The sequence below is a fragment of the Falco biarmicus genome, chromosome 7 (assembly GCF_023638135.1).
Source record: "Falco biarmicus isolate bFalBia1 chromosome 7, bFalBia1.pri, whole genome shotgun sequence".
In the NCBI taxonomy this organism is placed as follows: domain Eukaryota; kingdom Metazoa; phylum Chordata; class Aves; order Falconiformes; family Falconidae; genus Falco; species Falco biarmicus.
This window is the reverse complement of record NC_079294.1, coordinates 46,436,671-46,452,201: the sequence shown is the minus strand read 5'-3', so window position 1 is coordinate 46,452,201 and position 15,531 is coordinate 46,436,671. Positions and strand designations below refer to the sequence as shown.

The 15,531-nt window shown below is 37.5% G+C and overlaps 1 protein-coding gene across 1 annotated transcript in view; it reads left to right on the top strand.

The window, feature by feature from the left end:
* The window catches only part of KLHDC1 (kelch domain containing 1), a 31,483-nt gene extending 16,120 nt beyond the window's left edge, over window positions 1-15,363 (top strand). Inside the window, exons 8-13 of the mRNA XM_056347018.1 lie at window positions 3,698-3,756; window positions 8,549-8,661; window positions 9,403-9,475; window positions 13,582-13,666; window positions 14,005-14,057; window positions 14,384-15,363. Coding sequence (XP_056202993.1) covers window positions 3,698-3,756; window positions 8,549-8,661; window positions 9,403-9,475; window positions 13,582-13,666; window positions 14,005-14,057; window positions 14,384-14,558 — 558 coding nt within the window. The 3' untranslated portion in view covers window positions 14,559-15,363. The remainder of the gene's footprint in view (window positions 1-3,697; window positions 3,757-8,548; window positions 8,662-9,402; window positions 9,476-13,581; window positions 13,667-14,004; window positions 14,058-14,383) is intronic.
* The last annotated feature ends 168 nt before the right edge of the window (window positions 15,364-15,531 follow it).

Here is a 15,531-nt window from a genome sequence, read left to right as displayed (position 1 = left end):
CCCCTGAGAGACAGCTGCATGCAGTAGCTTCCAGAGTTGTAGGTTTGGACAAACTTGATTTGCAAATAGCTAAGGAAATTAAGGGATATTGGGAAAGCTTGAAAAAGTGTCTAGTCTTACTTGAATCTTGTGTGTCAGGGAGCCATGCAAGTGAGCCCTGTGCCTCTGCTATGGACTTGCTCTTTTGTGCCTGCTGTATAAATGAGCCCTTGCAAATCACAGCTGAACTCAAGCCTGCAGACATGAGAGGGAAAGAAACCTAGATGTGAAGAATTAAACATGTAGCTCAGGACCTTCTGGCCTGCCATTTTATTTCTGAACACTTCCTCAGCCCTCAGAGCCTTGCTCCCTCTGGCTTTTTGTTAGGAAGGGCTGTCTGCGTGGTGCAGAGGTCTTCACCCCAGAAACAGAACAGCATTAAGTGTTGTGTCCAGGCTAGTCAGAGTTCCTGCATTGTGCCTGTTGCAACTGAACTGCTTTGTTACTGAGGCTAGGATCCTCAGTCAGCCTCTGCAAGTGACATTAGTAAACTGGAACTCGCTTGTCATTTCTCCACTGTGCTGTTACATGATTAGATATGCCCTAAAAGGACATGCCCTCTGGCTTCTATTTGACTACAGGATTCAGAAATAGAAGAAGGCTCTGATCTGGAAAAGTTTTTCTCTTCATCAGGTAGCATCAGCTCCCTTAATACCCATTTTCTAAATTTTAGTGGAACCGCTTGGGAACAATGAAAGAGAAGAGTAAAATTTTGGAAAGCTATATTTAATTTTGTAGAAGAACAGCGAGTGTAATTTTCACTTTCATGATTATTATTGATTCACTTTGTATCCTAGAAATAAATGGAAGGAGACTTGCAAAGGTTAGGGAACATTCAGTGGGGCTTGAGGAATTAATGTAAGTTATGAAACAGGAAAGGAAAGGTAAAAGACATCAGAAAAACACTAAATTTCCTGTCAACAGGAGTAACTTCTCCCCAAAGGATGAAGTCTTGCTTTTCTCCATAAATTAAGGAGCAAATACGGGGTTGCTCTGCTCCTCCTTCTCCTTCTAGTTCACCATAATACAAATCTTCCCAGGGAAAAGGCTCTGCAAGGAACCAGAAAGGGCCAGGAAGTGTCATGAGGCTTCTCCTATTCATCTTTCTGGGAGGAAAGGGCACCTTTTTCCAAACTTGGAGCTAGAACTGGTAAAAGAAGATGATGGTGATCAATATCAATTGTACCAGGATTCATTTGAAAACAGGCTCAGAAGTGTTATGTGGATTCTGTTCCTCCAGGTAAGCCCCTGAAAAAAACAGATATGGGAGAAAGTGGGAAGGAAGGAGAATTAGTCCAAAAGTTGGTGCAAGTCGCATGTTTGATTTAAGTGGAAAATTTTCATGTAAAGAATGATGAAGTATTAAAACAAAAGTCTTTCTAGCAGCTCTTCACACATCTGATGCCTTAATGTATGCATGTTTGTATTTCCTGTTATCCTTTCTGTCGCTGAAGATCAGAAGATACATTGAACCACAATCCTTCTCGTAGAAAGATTTGAGCTGTAGTATCTGTTTGATTGTAAATCTGAGAATGGAGAGCTGCACAGTATTTACCATAACAGCAGTGAGCTGTAAATATGTCACCCCTAATGCCTTTCATCATGCTAGAAAGCTAATTCTGTGACAAAGCAGATCCTGGTTAATGTTTACCAGGCTGCAAATAAATGAACATGCCGTAGATTAAGTAGGATGTCTGAGGAGTCTTTGTAGCTCAGAGGGAAATGCAGAACCTTTGGTGAGGCTTGATGCTTTTAAGCCAATTAAGAATCATCTTAGGACTATCAGCTAAAAGATTAAATGTAGTTGATGCATTTGGAAATACATGAAAAACGGCAAGAAAACTTTGCAAGTGACAATACTATAACCTAACTGTGTGCTTTACAGTTCCCCAGTTAAGGGTCAGGTAGAAGGGCATTTTCATTTGTTAAAGCTGAGTCTTAGACATAAATGTCCAACTGATGCTGTGTTTTGAATTCAAGATGAGGTTGATGTAATTATGCATCTGTCAATCTGTTGAACCATGCAAATGTAAAGATTATAATACATTGATTTCCCAGGGACCAAGAAACTGAAAACTACTCCATCTTCTGCCTAATGCCTAGGAAAGGAAAGTCAGCAAGGAGGTCTTGAACAGGATCTTCTTGAAACCTTTATTTCCAACATAACAGCAACTTTCTTTCTTCCCTTTCTTTAATAGATGTCCTCGGTATCGAACTGTGTTATTCCAAGATGAGTAAATACTTTTAGTTCTAGCTGTGTACAGGTACAGCAGAAGATAGTAACTGCATTTTGCTTTCTGATTTTATAATTTGTTCCTTATCTCCTTCAAAGACACCTGAAGGAGCAGGAAACTAAATAGACTTGTTATGGAAGATGGATCTGTTCCACTAGCCGTCAGCTGAACCACACTTTATTGTTATATTCACCATCTTGGGGGGATAAAGTTTCTCAGGCAATGCACAAAAGCCCTCACATTCTCCTTTTCTTCAGCCTATTGGCCTCTCTGAAGGCGTTCCAAAATGCTAGTTAACATTCTCTTCCCTGGGACAGAAAAGGGCTAGCACCAACTTGATCAGAGGAGGCCATAGCTATCCTGAAAACCTTGCTGTTTCCTGAAATACCCTGAGAGACTTTCCATAGCCCTGATGGACAGCTTTGAAAGTCTCTCAAACTCACTAACTGTCTGAGTTCTCAGGGGTAAAACTACTCCTATTCTGATCTAAATGACAAGTCTAGTTTCTGCCTCAAAGGATCTGCAAGCTGGAGAAAGGCTTATTCTAATAGATCTATGGACTACCCTAGGAGAAAAGAAATTGTAAGGTAAGGCAAGATATATTTCCCTACTTCTCAGATATTGTTTTGTAGTGCCTAGGGGAATCACAAGTATCAGTCAAGTGTATTGTGAGCCATTGAAAATACTGCTACAATCTGAAGCAAAGAAATTCTTCCCTACATTCTCCCCTTGCCTTTGTGTTTCTAAGGCAGTTACTTTCTTCTTCTCCACAGACAGGCAGATATGCAAGTGTATTGATTTCCCATTGTTCTTAATGATACCTTTTACTATTTTTATGGCAAATGCCATAGGGTCATAAAACGTTGCTAGCAACAACTTTGTGAAAGGACTTGCATTCCAGAAAAGATAGAAAAACACAGATGTGATGAACTTTTTGTGGGATGTCATGTACTGAGTACAGTACCTACAAGAATATTTCAAGGAATAAGTGACCAGGCAAGAGGATGCATAGTTCTGATCAGAATGCAAAGAAAAGTAATGAGAGGAAACTGTATGTGGAGTATTACACCTTCTACAATTACCTGCTATGAATTCTATGGATGAAAATTGAATACATTTGCAGGAACGGAGTACCACGTAGTTCTTCACTTTTAAACTACTGTTAACAGCTAAAATTGGCCCCATACTGCTGTGGCATTACTGTAGATATTCCTGACAGGTAGTTTTCTGAGAGTTGCGTGGGGTTTTTGAGAAGAAATGCTTTTCATCTGGCATATAATACAGTGTTGTTTTAAGGCGCATGGGTACAGTTTTCTTCAAAATATTGTTACTTAAAATATTCTGTCCTGGGAAGGCCTTGCTGAAATACTTTGCTCATTGTTTGCTTAATATAACACAACGGGGATTTTATTTATTTGTTTTAGCAAACTAGAATGAATGATTTGCACTGCCTGGATTTAGACACTTGGACTTGGTCTGGAAGGTATGTTTTTCTCTGTAACACTTGAAGTTGAATGTAGCAGATTGAAACATATTGTTAAATAGTTCCATTGCTAGTTTTGTAGCTTTTCCAAGAGGAGAATGGGGGTTTGGGGACTATTTTAACAGCTGTTATATTGTGATTTCAATTTAATTTAATTTGATAGAGGTTATTAGGCTTTTTCTGTTCTGCACCAAAGCATTGATGATGCTATTTTAAGCACAGCATGTACTGATTTAACATCCTAATTTTCAAGATGGGTAAATTTTTTGTATGGAATTTTAGTTTTGATGTCTTTTTGAATACTGTTTTTACTATCTATATGTGGCTCATTATAGTACAGATTGAGGAGAGATCTCCCTGTCCCTAAGATAAGCATCTTAACCATTTTTTAAAAAATTGAGTAAAAGCATGACCTAAATATTTCAATTTTAAACTCAATCAGATATTGGCATACTTCCTAAGATTTGTTTGTTTGCGTATAGCATTTATGATAGTGCCTACTATGTGTGTAGAATCAGTGGATATATTGTTAGCTGATAGACAAACCAGCAGGTAAACAGTAACTAATGGGTGATAACCACTGTTCTGTTTCAATTCTCAAGGTAACCTAATAGTAGTTTCAAAAAAGGCCATGAAATACACCTTTCCTGAATATGTGCCAGTCAGTACAGATCTTGCTCCAGGCCTTCATGTGCTTCATGCAGCTATGATGGGCATCTTTAATTGCCTGTAACTGCTGGTCTGATCCTGCATCAAGTCGCTGCCCCCTGAGCCGAGAGCAAAGCGAGGGGGTAAACACAATCCTCCATCCATTCCTTCTTGCTGCTGATGGCAGCAGGACAAAGAAGTTGCACAGTGTCCTTTCAAGAAAACTTCCCTTTGAAAATGTCTTTAATTGGCATTCGTGGTTATTAACTGGTCAGCTTAATTCCCCTTTTTCTTTGCTAGTTGTTTTAAAATTAAAAATGTTCTACCTAAATGATGGCATTGTCCCTCTTAGACTGTGAGCTTTACCTCTGAGTGGATTGATTATTCAGATTATTGCTGTAGCTGCTTACGTTTTGTTGTTGCATGAGCAGCTGCTCTTTGGCTTGCTTTTTATTGCTTTTAGAAAGGAAACTTGTGATAGTTGAGTGACAAGTCAATGAGAGGAATTTCAAGTCCTGAAAGGAGGGATGTCAATGTCAAAGTTCTGTCTTAAGTCCTTGTCAGCCAGCATTACATTTTTGTTTGGCATTTGAAAGCTAATATTGAAGTTTTTAAAAAGTTTTTCTGTTCTTGACCTGAATACAACAGGCTGATTTACACCCCCACCCCACCCCCACACACACCCTGTTACACTAAGGACGGTAATACTACGTGCAGCCATTCCTAAAAACTGAAGTTTGTTCCAATACTCAGTTATTTCCATATTGCGATCCAAGAATAACTCACAAGACTTACCCATGATTTAGTATAGACTCTGATCATTATAAATGTAGGAGCCTACTATCCAGCCATTCTACAACACCTTTGCAAAGAGTCTTTGAGAGACTGGGAAAAAAGGAGATTTAAGAGAGACTAAAAAGAAATTAGGGGGAAAAAGAATCTTTGCAGAGTGTCTGCTGCTGTGGTTGCACCTCACAGGAGGTGAAGCATTTGTATGTATTCATCTCTAGAAGGGTAACTAATCAAAGGCTGGTCTTACAGGAAGCTTTACATACCTGAGCACTGTTCTTCGCTTACTAAAGTGACAGATCTTAGGGAAACTTGAGAAATATGGACTATCACTGACGACAGAATATTTAGATTAGCCGTTGTCAGCTGCATTGGGGTGGGGCGGGGCAGGGAAGGGTGCCTTCCTAGGACTAGATGATGTTTTCTCCAAATAATTTAGTTGTGCCTATTAATTATCTACTGTGGTAAATTCATCTTGTATTACCAGGCTACTTGTCAGCATGGACAAACATACCTCTTTGTGATTTCATCTCCTGGTTACAGAAGGAGCAAAAATCAGTGTATCTCTCAGAACAATGTCCAATCAGTATTTCCATTTTGACTCCACTTTACAGTCTGTCTTTGCACAAATTGTTTGGAAAATTATTTCTGGCTATGTGCTTCCTTTCATAAAATCAGTAGTGGTGGGTGTATTAGAAATTGGGCATTTGCAGGGATCATCTCCAATATAAAGAACTTGGTCCCAAAAGTCTTACGAATCCATACACAAACATTGTAAAGTAAGACAGAGTAGATAAAGAGGGTGGGGGTTTTTTTCTCTCCTCTTTTTTTTTTTTTTTTTTGTCTGAAATTTATATAGCAAAGAAATGCTTGCTGAGACCAATAAAATTAAATATTAAGAGTGTGAAGTAAAGAAAATAACTATATCCTTTAAGCACCAGCAATACTTTTAAATAATTCTAACCAGACAATCCATTTCCAGCTGAAAACTGCCTCTAATAAGCCCTCGTGTCATTCCAGTATTTTACAGAGGGGTAAATTACTTCAGACTAGTTTGCTGTCAGGGTATTTTCTCCTCTAGGTGTTTTTTGGCAAGGAGACTTCCCTTATGCTGTAGCTACAGATTCCTTTCTACTGAAATTTCTGATCTAATGATGAATTAAAAACTGGGCAAGATGCAACCTTTCTCGTCTTGATAATAGAATTTTCAGCCGTTCTGCAGCTGCAAAGAGATTGCCTTTGATTGCCCATGTGAATTATCACCAAATGAGACTCAAGGATTTAATACAGATTAAAAAGTTTAGCTGTCTGAATGCTGCTGACCAAGACAAGTTTACTGCAGGTGTTTGAGGTTCTTCTGTAAGGTACATGTCTCCCAGCAAAGAGGGCTTGGTTTGTGCAGTCCTGCATTTGGATTCACTTATTGGACATCTCCTAAAAGAAAAATTCCAAATGCAACGATGGTTTTACTTAAAGCCCCATGGCTTCTCATTAACCAGTCATGTCTTCTTTTTCTTATGCAACTTTATGTAGATTTCTTAAGGAATTGCATAATATTAACCTAACTAATCCAGTAATATCTTCCAGCATGAGATTGCAGTGTTTATTTCAGTTGCCACTACCCAGAAGTTACCTTGCTTTCCCTGAGCTCCACTGACTTGTTAACTCAAAATGTTCAATATTATGTTCTTTCTCTTACTGTGATTTTTGGGGGTTTTGTATCAGTGGTATGAAGGATTGAAACATTATCAGCCATCAGTATCTGGTATATCTGTATTTCTAAACATCAAAGCCTGTTTGTATCTCTGCACAGTCTGCCCCTTTGCCAATTTTAGAAGCTTCTCATGCAAGAGTTGTGCAAAGCAACTCAAACATTGTGACTTGGCTTCAACTTCAGTGCCAAATTTAGTAGGACGGTTTTGCAATCACTGTTTAATTAGCTATGATTCTTCAGGCTTTGCTTCCAGATGGAGAACTGCTTAGCAGTCACCAGTAGTGAAATTCCTTTAACTGAACTGCAGATGCCTGTATTACTCACCCTAGGCTTCCTCTGAGCTCACTTAAGAGAAACAGGCACTTCTTGGGCATGAGACGACTGCTGCTAAGGCAGACATCTAAAATAAATCAAGAGTTGCGCTTTTCAAGGACCTGTTTCTTTTCATTGATAACAAAGGAAATACAGCTGACTGTCTGCGCTGCTCATATTGTAGATTGAGCACACGTCTGTGTATGTTACAGTTGCCTCACTTCAGGAAAGTGGAGGGAAAAAAAAGTAACTGGTTCTTTGAGAGGTATAGTCTACCTGGATTGAATATTCCTTTCTTACTCCCTCTGGACAGTCTCCGACTAACGTTCTGACCCCACGAGAGGCCTTAAAGGTGTTTGCACTGGCTTCTTCCATCATCTTTCCAAAATAAGGATGTACTGAGTATGCGGTGGCCTAGATTCTTTGTATCTAACCAGGTACTTTGCAACAGAAGTTCGTCTTTTTGCTTAGTAGCCAGATACTAGGTGGGCTGATGCCCTCTGGAGGTTCTTACTCTTGCTAATTGTTGGGATCCTCCTAAGACAGCTGAATATGTAAACTGATGCTGTGGATTCAGGCCACCTGCTGTAGGTAATCCCTTATGTTCAGATTCTTTACTGTTCAGTTTCTCATCTTGAGCACACCTAACTGTGCAACTAAAATGAAATCAATATCAAATCCCTGTTTTTGTAACATGAACAGATTTTTGGGATAATAAACCTGAGTCTGTTTTGTACTTAGGAATTCCATGTTGTACTAAAATTTATCTCAGAAGTTTGGGTGACCATTTAACCATTGTGTTAAAAGGCACAGTGGTTGAAGAGGTAGTAGCTTTTGGATAAAAGGTAAAGCCACAACACTTGCATAATTTAAGATCATTTTCCTAGGAGCAGAGAAACTCTAGACCCTCAGAATTCATTAAATTTTATCTCAAATAACTTAGTCTGTTTACCTACATGTATTGTGCAGTTTATTTGAATACGTATGTGGTCCTTTCTTTGCTGTCCTAAGTGCCTTCAGTTGTACATTAAGTAGTAGCTTTAGTGATCTTAAGAAAACAGACAACCAAAATAACAATCAATGCTTTTGTCCTTAAATTTGATACTTATAGAACTGATTGTTTAGAGAACAGTTACTACAAGAAATTACTTCACTTAGATTTTAACACCATTCATCTTAAGAGTAAATTCAAATTGTGTGAGTGCAGCTTTTTCACTCGGAAAATATCCATGTTTGTTCTAGGACAAGATAAGTGAACTATTAAAATTTCTGGCAGGCTAATTTTTAGCATTAATTGAAAATTTGTTTTTGTTTATTTGTTTCACCAAGAATTAATATCAATGGAGAGAAACCAAAAGACCGATCCTGGCACACGTTGACTACGATAGGAGATGACAGACTTTTTCTTTTTGGTGGACTAAGTTCTGATAATGTTCCTTTAAGTAAGTAATTTAGAGATTATAATTCTGTTGTACACTTTAACACTAACATCATTTAGTGTGCACATTTGTTGTCTTTCTCAGGCTACTTAGACCTAAATCTTGTTAGAGAATTTTCATGGCGCTTGAGTATTTCTCTAGCTATCTTATTATTTTTATAGAAATATAGGAGCACATAGTATATAGTACAACAAGAACATATGATAATAAATCTTTCATCAAACTGTCATCAAAAAGAATAAAGGCAAGAGTCTGATGCATTTTGATATGAAAAAGGTGTAATTTGATATCAATAGAAATTGCAGGAGAAGATACAAATAATAATGTCGACATAATGTAGATTTTTGGATTAATAACAAATCACAGGTACAAAACGTTAAATAGGAAGTAGGATAATCTTATACTGAGTTCCTTTTCTAGAAGAGGCAACTTCTTTTCATGAAAAAATGTGAAATCAGTGAAAATAGTTTTGAGTGTCACAGATATATTCCACTGAGAGGGGGTGATTTTTCTCAGTGTATCCGAAAGGAAAAAAGTAAGTGTATTTTAATTCCAGATTTCAGTGTGGTGATCTTTCTGTGACTGAATGGTTAAATCACAAAGACTGAAAAGATGCAAGTTAATGTAGTGATGATGTTACTGTTATCTTAATATGGGCTCTTAGAACACAGAGCTTTTTGTATAAATAAAAAAGGTAATACTTTGTCCCACGAAAAAGTACTAATGTATGTTCTTATATTGTAGGTGATGGCTGGATTCACAGCATTACAACAAATGGATGGAAACAACTTACCCATTTGCCGAAGAGTATGCCTAGGTATACGAAAATAGATATTTTGCTGAAATTAAGGAAATTATAAAAAATAAGTACTTCTAAATTATTGGATAGTATTTTTAAACTACATTGTAAGAATACCTTAGAAAATTAATGCCATATGATTGAATAGTTTGTTTTACTAACTTATGTTCCTTCACACCTGATACAGCATTATTACTTTCTGTATTTGTTACAGTTGATGGTTACTTGCATTAGAAGAGTTTTTGTAATGAAGGATCTGGGTGTCCAATTAACTTGGTGTTTGATAGCCAAATTATTTTTATATAAGAAAACGTATCTTGCATAACTTTTGAGGAACTAATAATCTATAAGAATAATAAAAGTTGATTAATGTTGATACATTATTAGAAGCACTGGGGGGAGGGACAACCATGAAAATGTTGATGCATCTTTCAGGGTTCAAAAGTACTATGAAATACCTTCTTGCTTGTTGTTTTTTTTCTTTTTTTTTCTAAGCAGCAGTACTAAGCAGCACAGTAAATGACTGCAGAGTTTTGTTATTTCGAGGATTTAACTGCCAACCAAAACCAACCTGGTTCTAGAATGTGTGTTGTTCATACTGGCAACAATACTGTCTCTTCCAGACAGTTCCCCTTCCCTGTGTTTGAAGCATTCCTTGCATTTATAATATAAATACTATTAAATTGATTTGCTGTAGATAGTAAATATAAGTTTTTCATGGAGTTCATTCAATACAATCACCCAGGTACTCTCTGCACAATTTTATATCATTCCTTTAGCACAGTGTACAATTCTGGTCTGGCATTTGCATGCTTCCTGCTTTGCATTCTGTTTTCTGTTACTGAAATATCTTTACCTCAATTACCTTTCTTCCTGTTTTATCCTATTCTAGGGCGTCTTTTAAATATAGCAGCACCGTAGATCAAGTTTTCTGTTTTCTTATATTTCAAACTCTTCAAGCCCAAATAAACTTATACCTTAGCTTCATAGAATATTTTCTGTCTTTTTACAATTAGTGAACTGATATATGAAGGGACTGATGACTGCCTTAAATAGAAAAGCACATCATTAGCAGTCAAGGATCGTGTCTGTCTTGGTGTTCAGTTCTTTACATGGATGGTCTCATAAAAGTTAACTGCTGAAATGGCAGACTGCCTCACCTTGTGTAATTATTTTTACCGGTGCATCATGGAAAAGGATGGGGAAGGGACAGAATGTGCTTTTTCTGCAGGCAGCAGCCTAGGGAGCTGCAGCTCAGCCTTTACTCTGCAGTTAAGCTGGAATAACATTTGTGCCTCCAGTGGTGGCAGGGCTGGATGTGAGGAACCTGTGACTCTTGAGCCCCAAGTGGTTTTCCAGCAGTCCGAGGGCAGATTCCATACAGGGCTACAAAGTGGAATTGTCACTTGGCTGTGCTGGCAGAGAGGCTATTGAGCAAGCTCACTTCCTTGCTGCAGCAGAATCACCAAAGAGGCTTCCTGAGGCTGGTGCTGCTAAATTTGCTGGGAACTGTACAGCACACACAGCCCAGACCCCCTCCTACAAGAACAGAGCTTTTGGGTCACAAGCTGACAAGAGTCTCAGAGCTCCCTCAAGTCCAAATGTGTCCTGTGGTTCTCCACTATCTGAAGATTTTAGTATGCAGTTTGTAGGCTGAAGGCAGTTGCCTTTCATTGACCTAATTCTTTATTGAAATAAAAGACCTCCCCTGTAGTTGGGTTGTTGGTTGTTTTTTTTTTCCCCTAAAAAGAGAAACTTCAATAACGTTTTTCAGGAAGTCCTGGAAACTTGCATAAAAGGAGACATGCCAAAAGCTGGTCTATATACTGAACTAATTTGAATGTGAAGTACTTAGTTGTACCATAATTGTATCCCTATACTTACACAGGATTACTGCTGGATCTGTGCAGCTGAAAAAGGTTTAAATCAGTTCTGTCACTCATATGACTTCACAGCAGGACTTAAAATGTACTGGTGATAACACGTATATGTGTACTTTTTTATCATTTCCATTATTTTATAAAAATACGTGGTATATCACACATGCATGAACGTGTTTTCCTAATGCTTCTGCGAAAGTAATTCCCTCCTTAAATTCTGTAAAGAATCATTTCCTTCAACCTTAATTTTTAGTAATTGATTTCTGAAAAATTGTCTTCCAGGTTATAGATCTCTGATTCTGTATTGGTAGAACATACTTTTCTTCTTTCTGTCCATCAGTTGTACTTTAGCTAACATTTTGCATGCCAGGTTAAAGTATTGAACAAATTGTATGTTTAAATTACAGACTCCCAGTGTTTTCATTACAATGTATTTCTGTTGTTCTAGTTAGAAAAGCTGTGTAAAAAAAGGTTATCAATTATTAGATTATACATCTGTATGATTTAAATAACATGCTGTATTAGAATGTTTAGGTGATAACTTAGAGCAGCTGTGAGAGGACATAAACTCTGTCAGTCTGTAGAAAAAGCATCAGGTTGCAAGCTAGGATGTCAACAAAGTCAAGGCAGGAAAGGCTCCCCAGTGTTCTTCAGTGATGAAGTCCAGGCCAGAGTTTTCATAATGCAGATAAGCCAGAGACAGATCTATCTACAGGTATGAGGAAGGCTAAACTGTATCCCACCTTTTCTCTGTGGAGAATGGTGAATAATTACTGATATGAATGGAGAAAGAAAGAAAATTTACTTTTGCATGAAAGTTCCGGTGGTGCATATTATTTTGGTTAAGTAGATTTAAAGGGCCAGAGCTCTGGTGGTGATAATCTTGTGATACTTACTTCAGTGGTAATACACTGGTATAAAAATTCTAGATTTTTAACTGCTAATAATAAAAAGTAAATCTAACAAGGTGTAGCTGCTAAAGTAGCAGAATCTCTGTTAAAGCAAGATTGTACAAGTCACGTTTTGTTTTGGTTTTGTTGTGTTTTCTTTTTAATACCATGTATTTTATATGCACAACACAAAACTTGTGGGCATGATCTAAGTAACTGACACACAGAAAATGATCCCCAGGAATCTTTGGGGGGAAGTGTAAAACTGAAACAGGATAACTGGTGTTCTGAAGCTCTCATCCTTGTGTTCAGGTATAAGAGTCAGTACTGAAAACCTCACAGGCTTAAAGCCATTAGAATTGTAGTTATGATTAAAGAAATAGTGGAAAATTTTAAAAGAAAAAAAAACCACAACCAAAACTAAAAGCTGTTTTTAGCAAAAGCTTGTTTTCTGTAGTTACTTTGTTTTCCAAAAATTTTCCACTGTAACATTTTGTTGCAGTAGTGATAAATACGACAAAGTATATATAACTAGAGAACAGACAAGTCAGATAATGACAAAAATATACTGGCCTGTATGAAAGGTAATCATTCAGCAAAAATCTCATGAGATCAATGGTCATATTGCTCTCTCCTTTTATATTAAATATATTAAAGAAATGAGTAATATATTTTAGGGTATTATTTTTTACCTCTGGAGAGTTTTTAAATAATGTCTTTGCCTTGATTTCCTAAGAAGGGTTATATTATTGTGCTTTGTGCATGCACGGCTGCCTGTCCTGCCCACGTACATTTTGAATCAATTGACCCATTTCAGTAATATTTGACAAAGAAGCAGGAGCCTCAGAGATACTAAGGCCCAACATACTCTGTGCAAATAAATGGCCAAACAGAGGAGAGGCTCTCATCAGCACTGTGTTCCACCGAGGGCTCGGCGCTTATTCCCCATTCTGTTGTAAGAATGGAAGGTTTGCCTTCAGGCACAGGTTGATAAAGAGCAGGCTTTATTGTTTCTGCAGCCCACAGAGCAACTTGTAAAGTACATTACTTGAAATTGTAAAATTCTTCTGGGTGAGTAGTGAGGCCAGTAAGACTTCAAGTCTCTGTGTGTAAAGTAATTGAATCATGGGATTAGAAGAGTGACCTTTCCCATTTTAGTTGTCCTTATAGCAAAAGAGTCTTTTGAAAATAAACTTGAAGAATGGAGGAGAATATGTGAGGTAAAGAGGTTAACATGCAAGTAAACTTGCTGCTCCTCAGAAACCCTTAAAACCATTTAAGTTTTAGATTTGTTTTGCTGATAGCACACAGCTGATTGCTGTTCCTTGGTCACTAATCACAATTTTATTTCTAGATTGTGGCATACAGCCTGCCTTGGAAGAGAAGGAGAAGTGATGGTGTTTGGTGGAAGCAAAGATGACTTGCATTTCATGGACACAGTCAGTAAACTGAATAAATAAATCCTATCTCTGTGATAACTAAAATTGAAATAAAATAAAGTGAATATGATTGGTGATATTATCAGGTTTGTTCATATCATACCGTGTTCTAAGATGTGACCTTAGGTGTTTTTGGAAAGTAATTTTGAAGGGTTTTTTCCTGCCCTTGTTGGGCTCATAAAAAGGAATTTGTTATTCAGATTCTTTATAAATAATTATTTAGGTATTATCACTTTTAAATTATACCTGTGGTAATAAATATTACATTAATCTAGAAAATAGTGATATTTCTGAGAAGCTGTTTGTCATTTTAATGGTTCTTTTTTTCTGTTGATTAGGGTCACTGCAGTGACTTGTTGATATTTCAGACTCAACCTTATTCGCTGCTCAGGTGAGTTGAGGTTATTGGCACAAGTTGTCTAGCGTAAATTGTCACGGCACTGTGCTTTTAGACACAGGTCTGAACCATGCGCTCTGCATAGGCAGGTAAAATATAGAATTACCTCCTCGGTAAATATTTGAAACGTGCAATGTATGGCGATCCATAGCAGTTCAGACACTGGTGGCGTGTAGTACTCTGTCCCGCACATGCAAGTTCAACATATAGAATGAACATCACAAGCTTTTATTAGATGTCACTTTTTTTGTCTTTAGGATATAGACCATTTACTTTATCTTTCTCTTCTTTTTTTTTTTTCCTCTTTTTTCTTTCTTCAGGTTGTGTCTTGACTGCATTGGTAAGAACGCAGCTGTCTTAAAGTATCAAATACCGTGCTTGCCATCGGAATTATCACAGCAAGCGCTGAAAAAAATAACCTTCTGGGCAGCAGTTAAGCACCGGCAAGAGAAAAAAGCTGAAATTGAAAGACAAAGCCAACTAAACACCATATGAACAATGGTAACAAAACTGTTGAACACTTTGGTTTACTTATGGTGTACAGCAAAGTCTTTTGTTGTTGAATTTTACTAATGCTACAGAACAACTGTTTGTTGAGTTTCTAAGTGAAGTTTGAGAACAAAGAAATCCTTTTTATGGAAGTTTCTTTTGTTTTCTGCATTATAGAAAATGGATAAAAGTTCATTTGTATATATTGTTAACTTCTGCTGTTGTGGTCTTAATGAGGCAGTCCATATGATTCATTCTTCTCGATGATACAGAATGTTTCCAATCGGATAAAATATTGGCTTAAGTCTAAAATCTTACTACAGCCTTATCACATCAGCCTTTCGGAACATATTACATTAGTCCAACACAGTATCTTGGGAAGATTCACACTCACCAGTCTTGAAAAAGGTAACTTATGTGCTAACACCACTGAATCTTGGTTGATTCCACTGGGCTCTGTCGCCTGACCATCAGTCAAACGAAGGAGCCAGACGTCTTGCCCGACATAGGAAAGTCAGTGCGCTCTCCGTGGGATTTGGATCCAGGCCTGCCATGGGCAGCATCACCATTGGTGTAGGAAAGCTTATGAGCAGTTCATAATACTGGTTTACTATGTTTCTGTAATCAACAAGTCCTTTTTGAAATAGGTTGTATATTGTATTTTGGATGTGTAAAGTTTATATTTAATTCTTGTTAAAAAAAAGTTTATTTATTGTTTAAAAAGAGCATATGTAGTACTTGGCTATTTTTCAGTTTCAATTATTTAGTTAAAGGATCAGAGTCATTAAAATTTTCTAGAGTTGAAGCGGGACTGGTTTTGACCCATTCTTTTTACGATCTGTAAACTTGATCTGTGGGGGAGGGGAGGCTTTGGAGCAAACCTGTGTGTGAAGGCCAGTTTTGTGCCGGCCTCGTAGCCCAGCCGGGATTCAGCCAGCGCTAAACGTGCAGCATTAAGCCCCTGGCTTTTTTTGTTTTG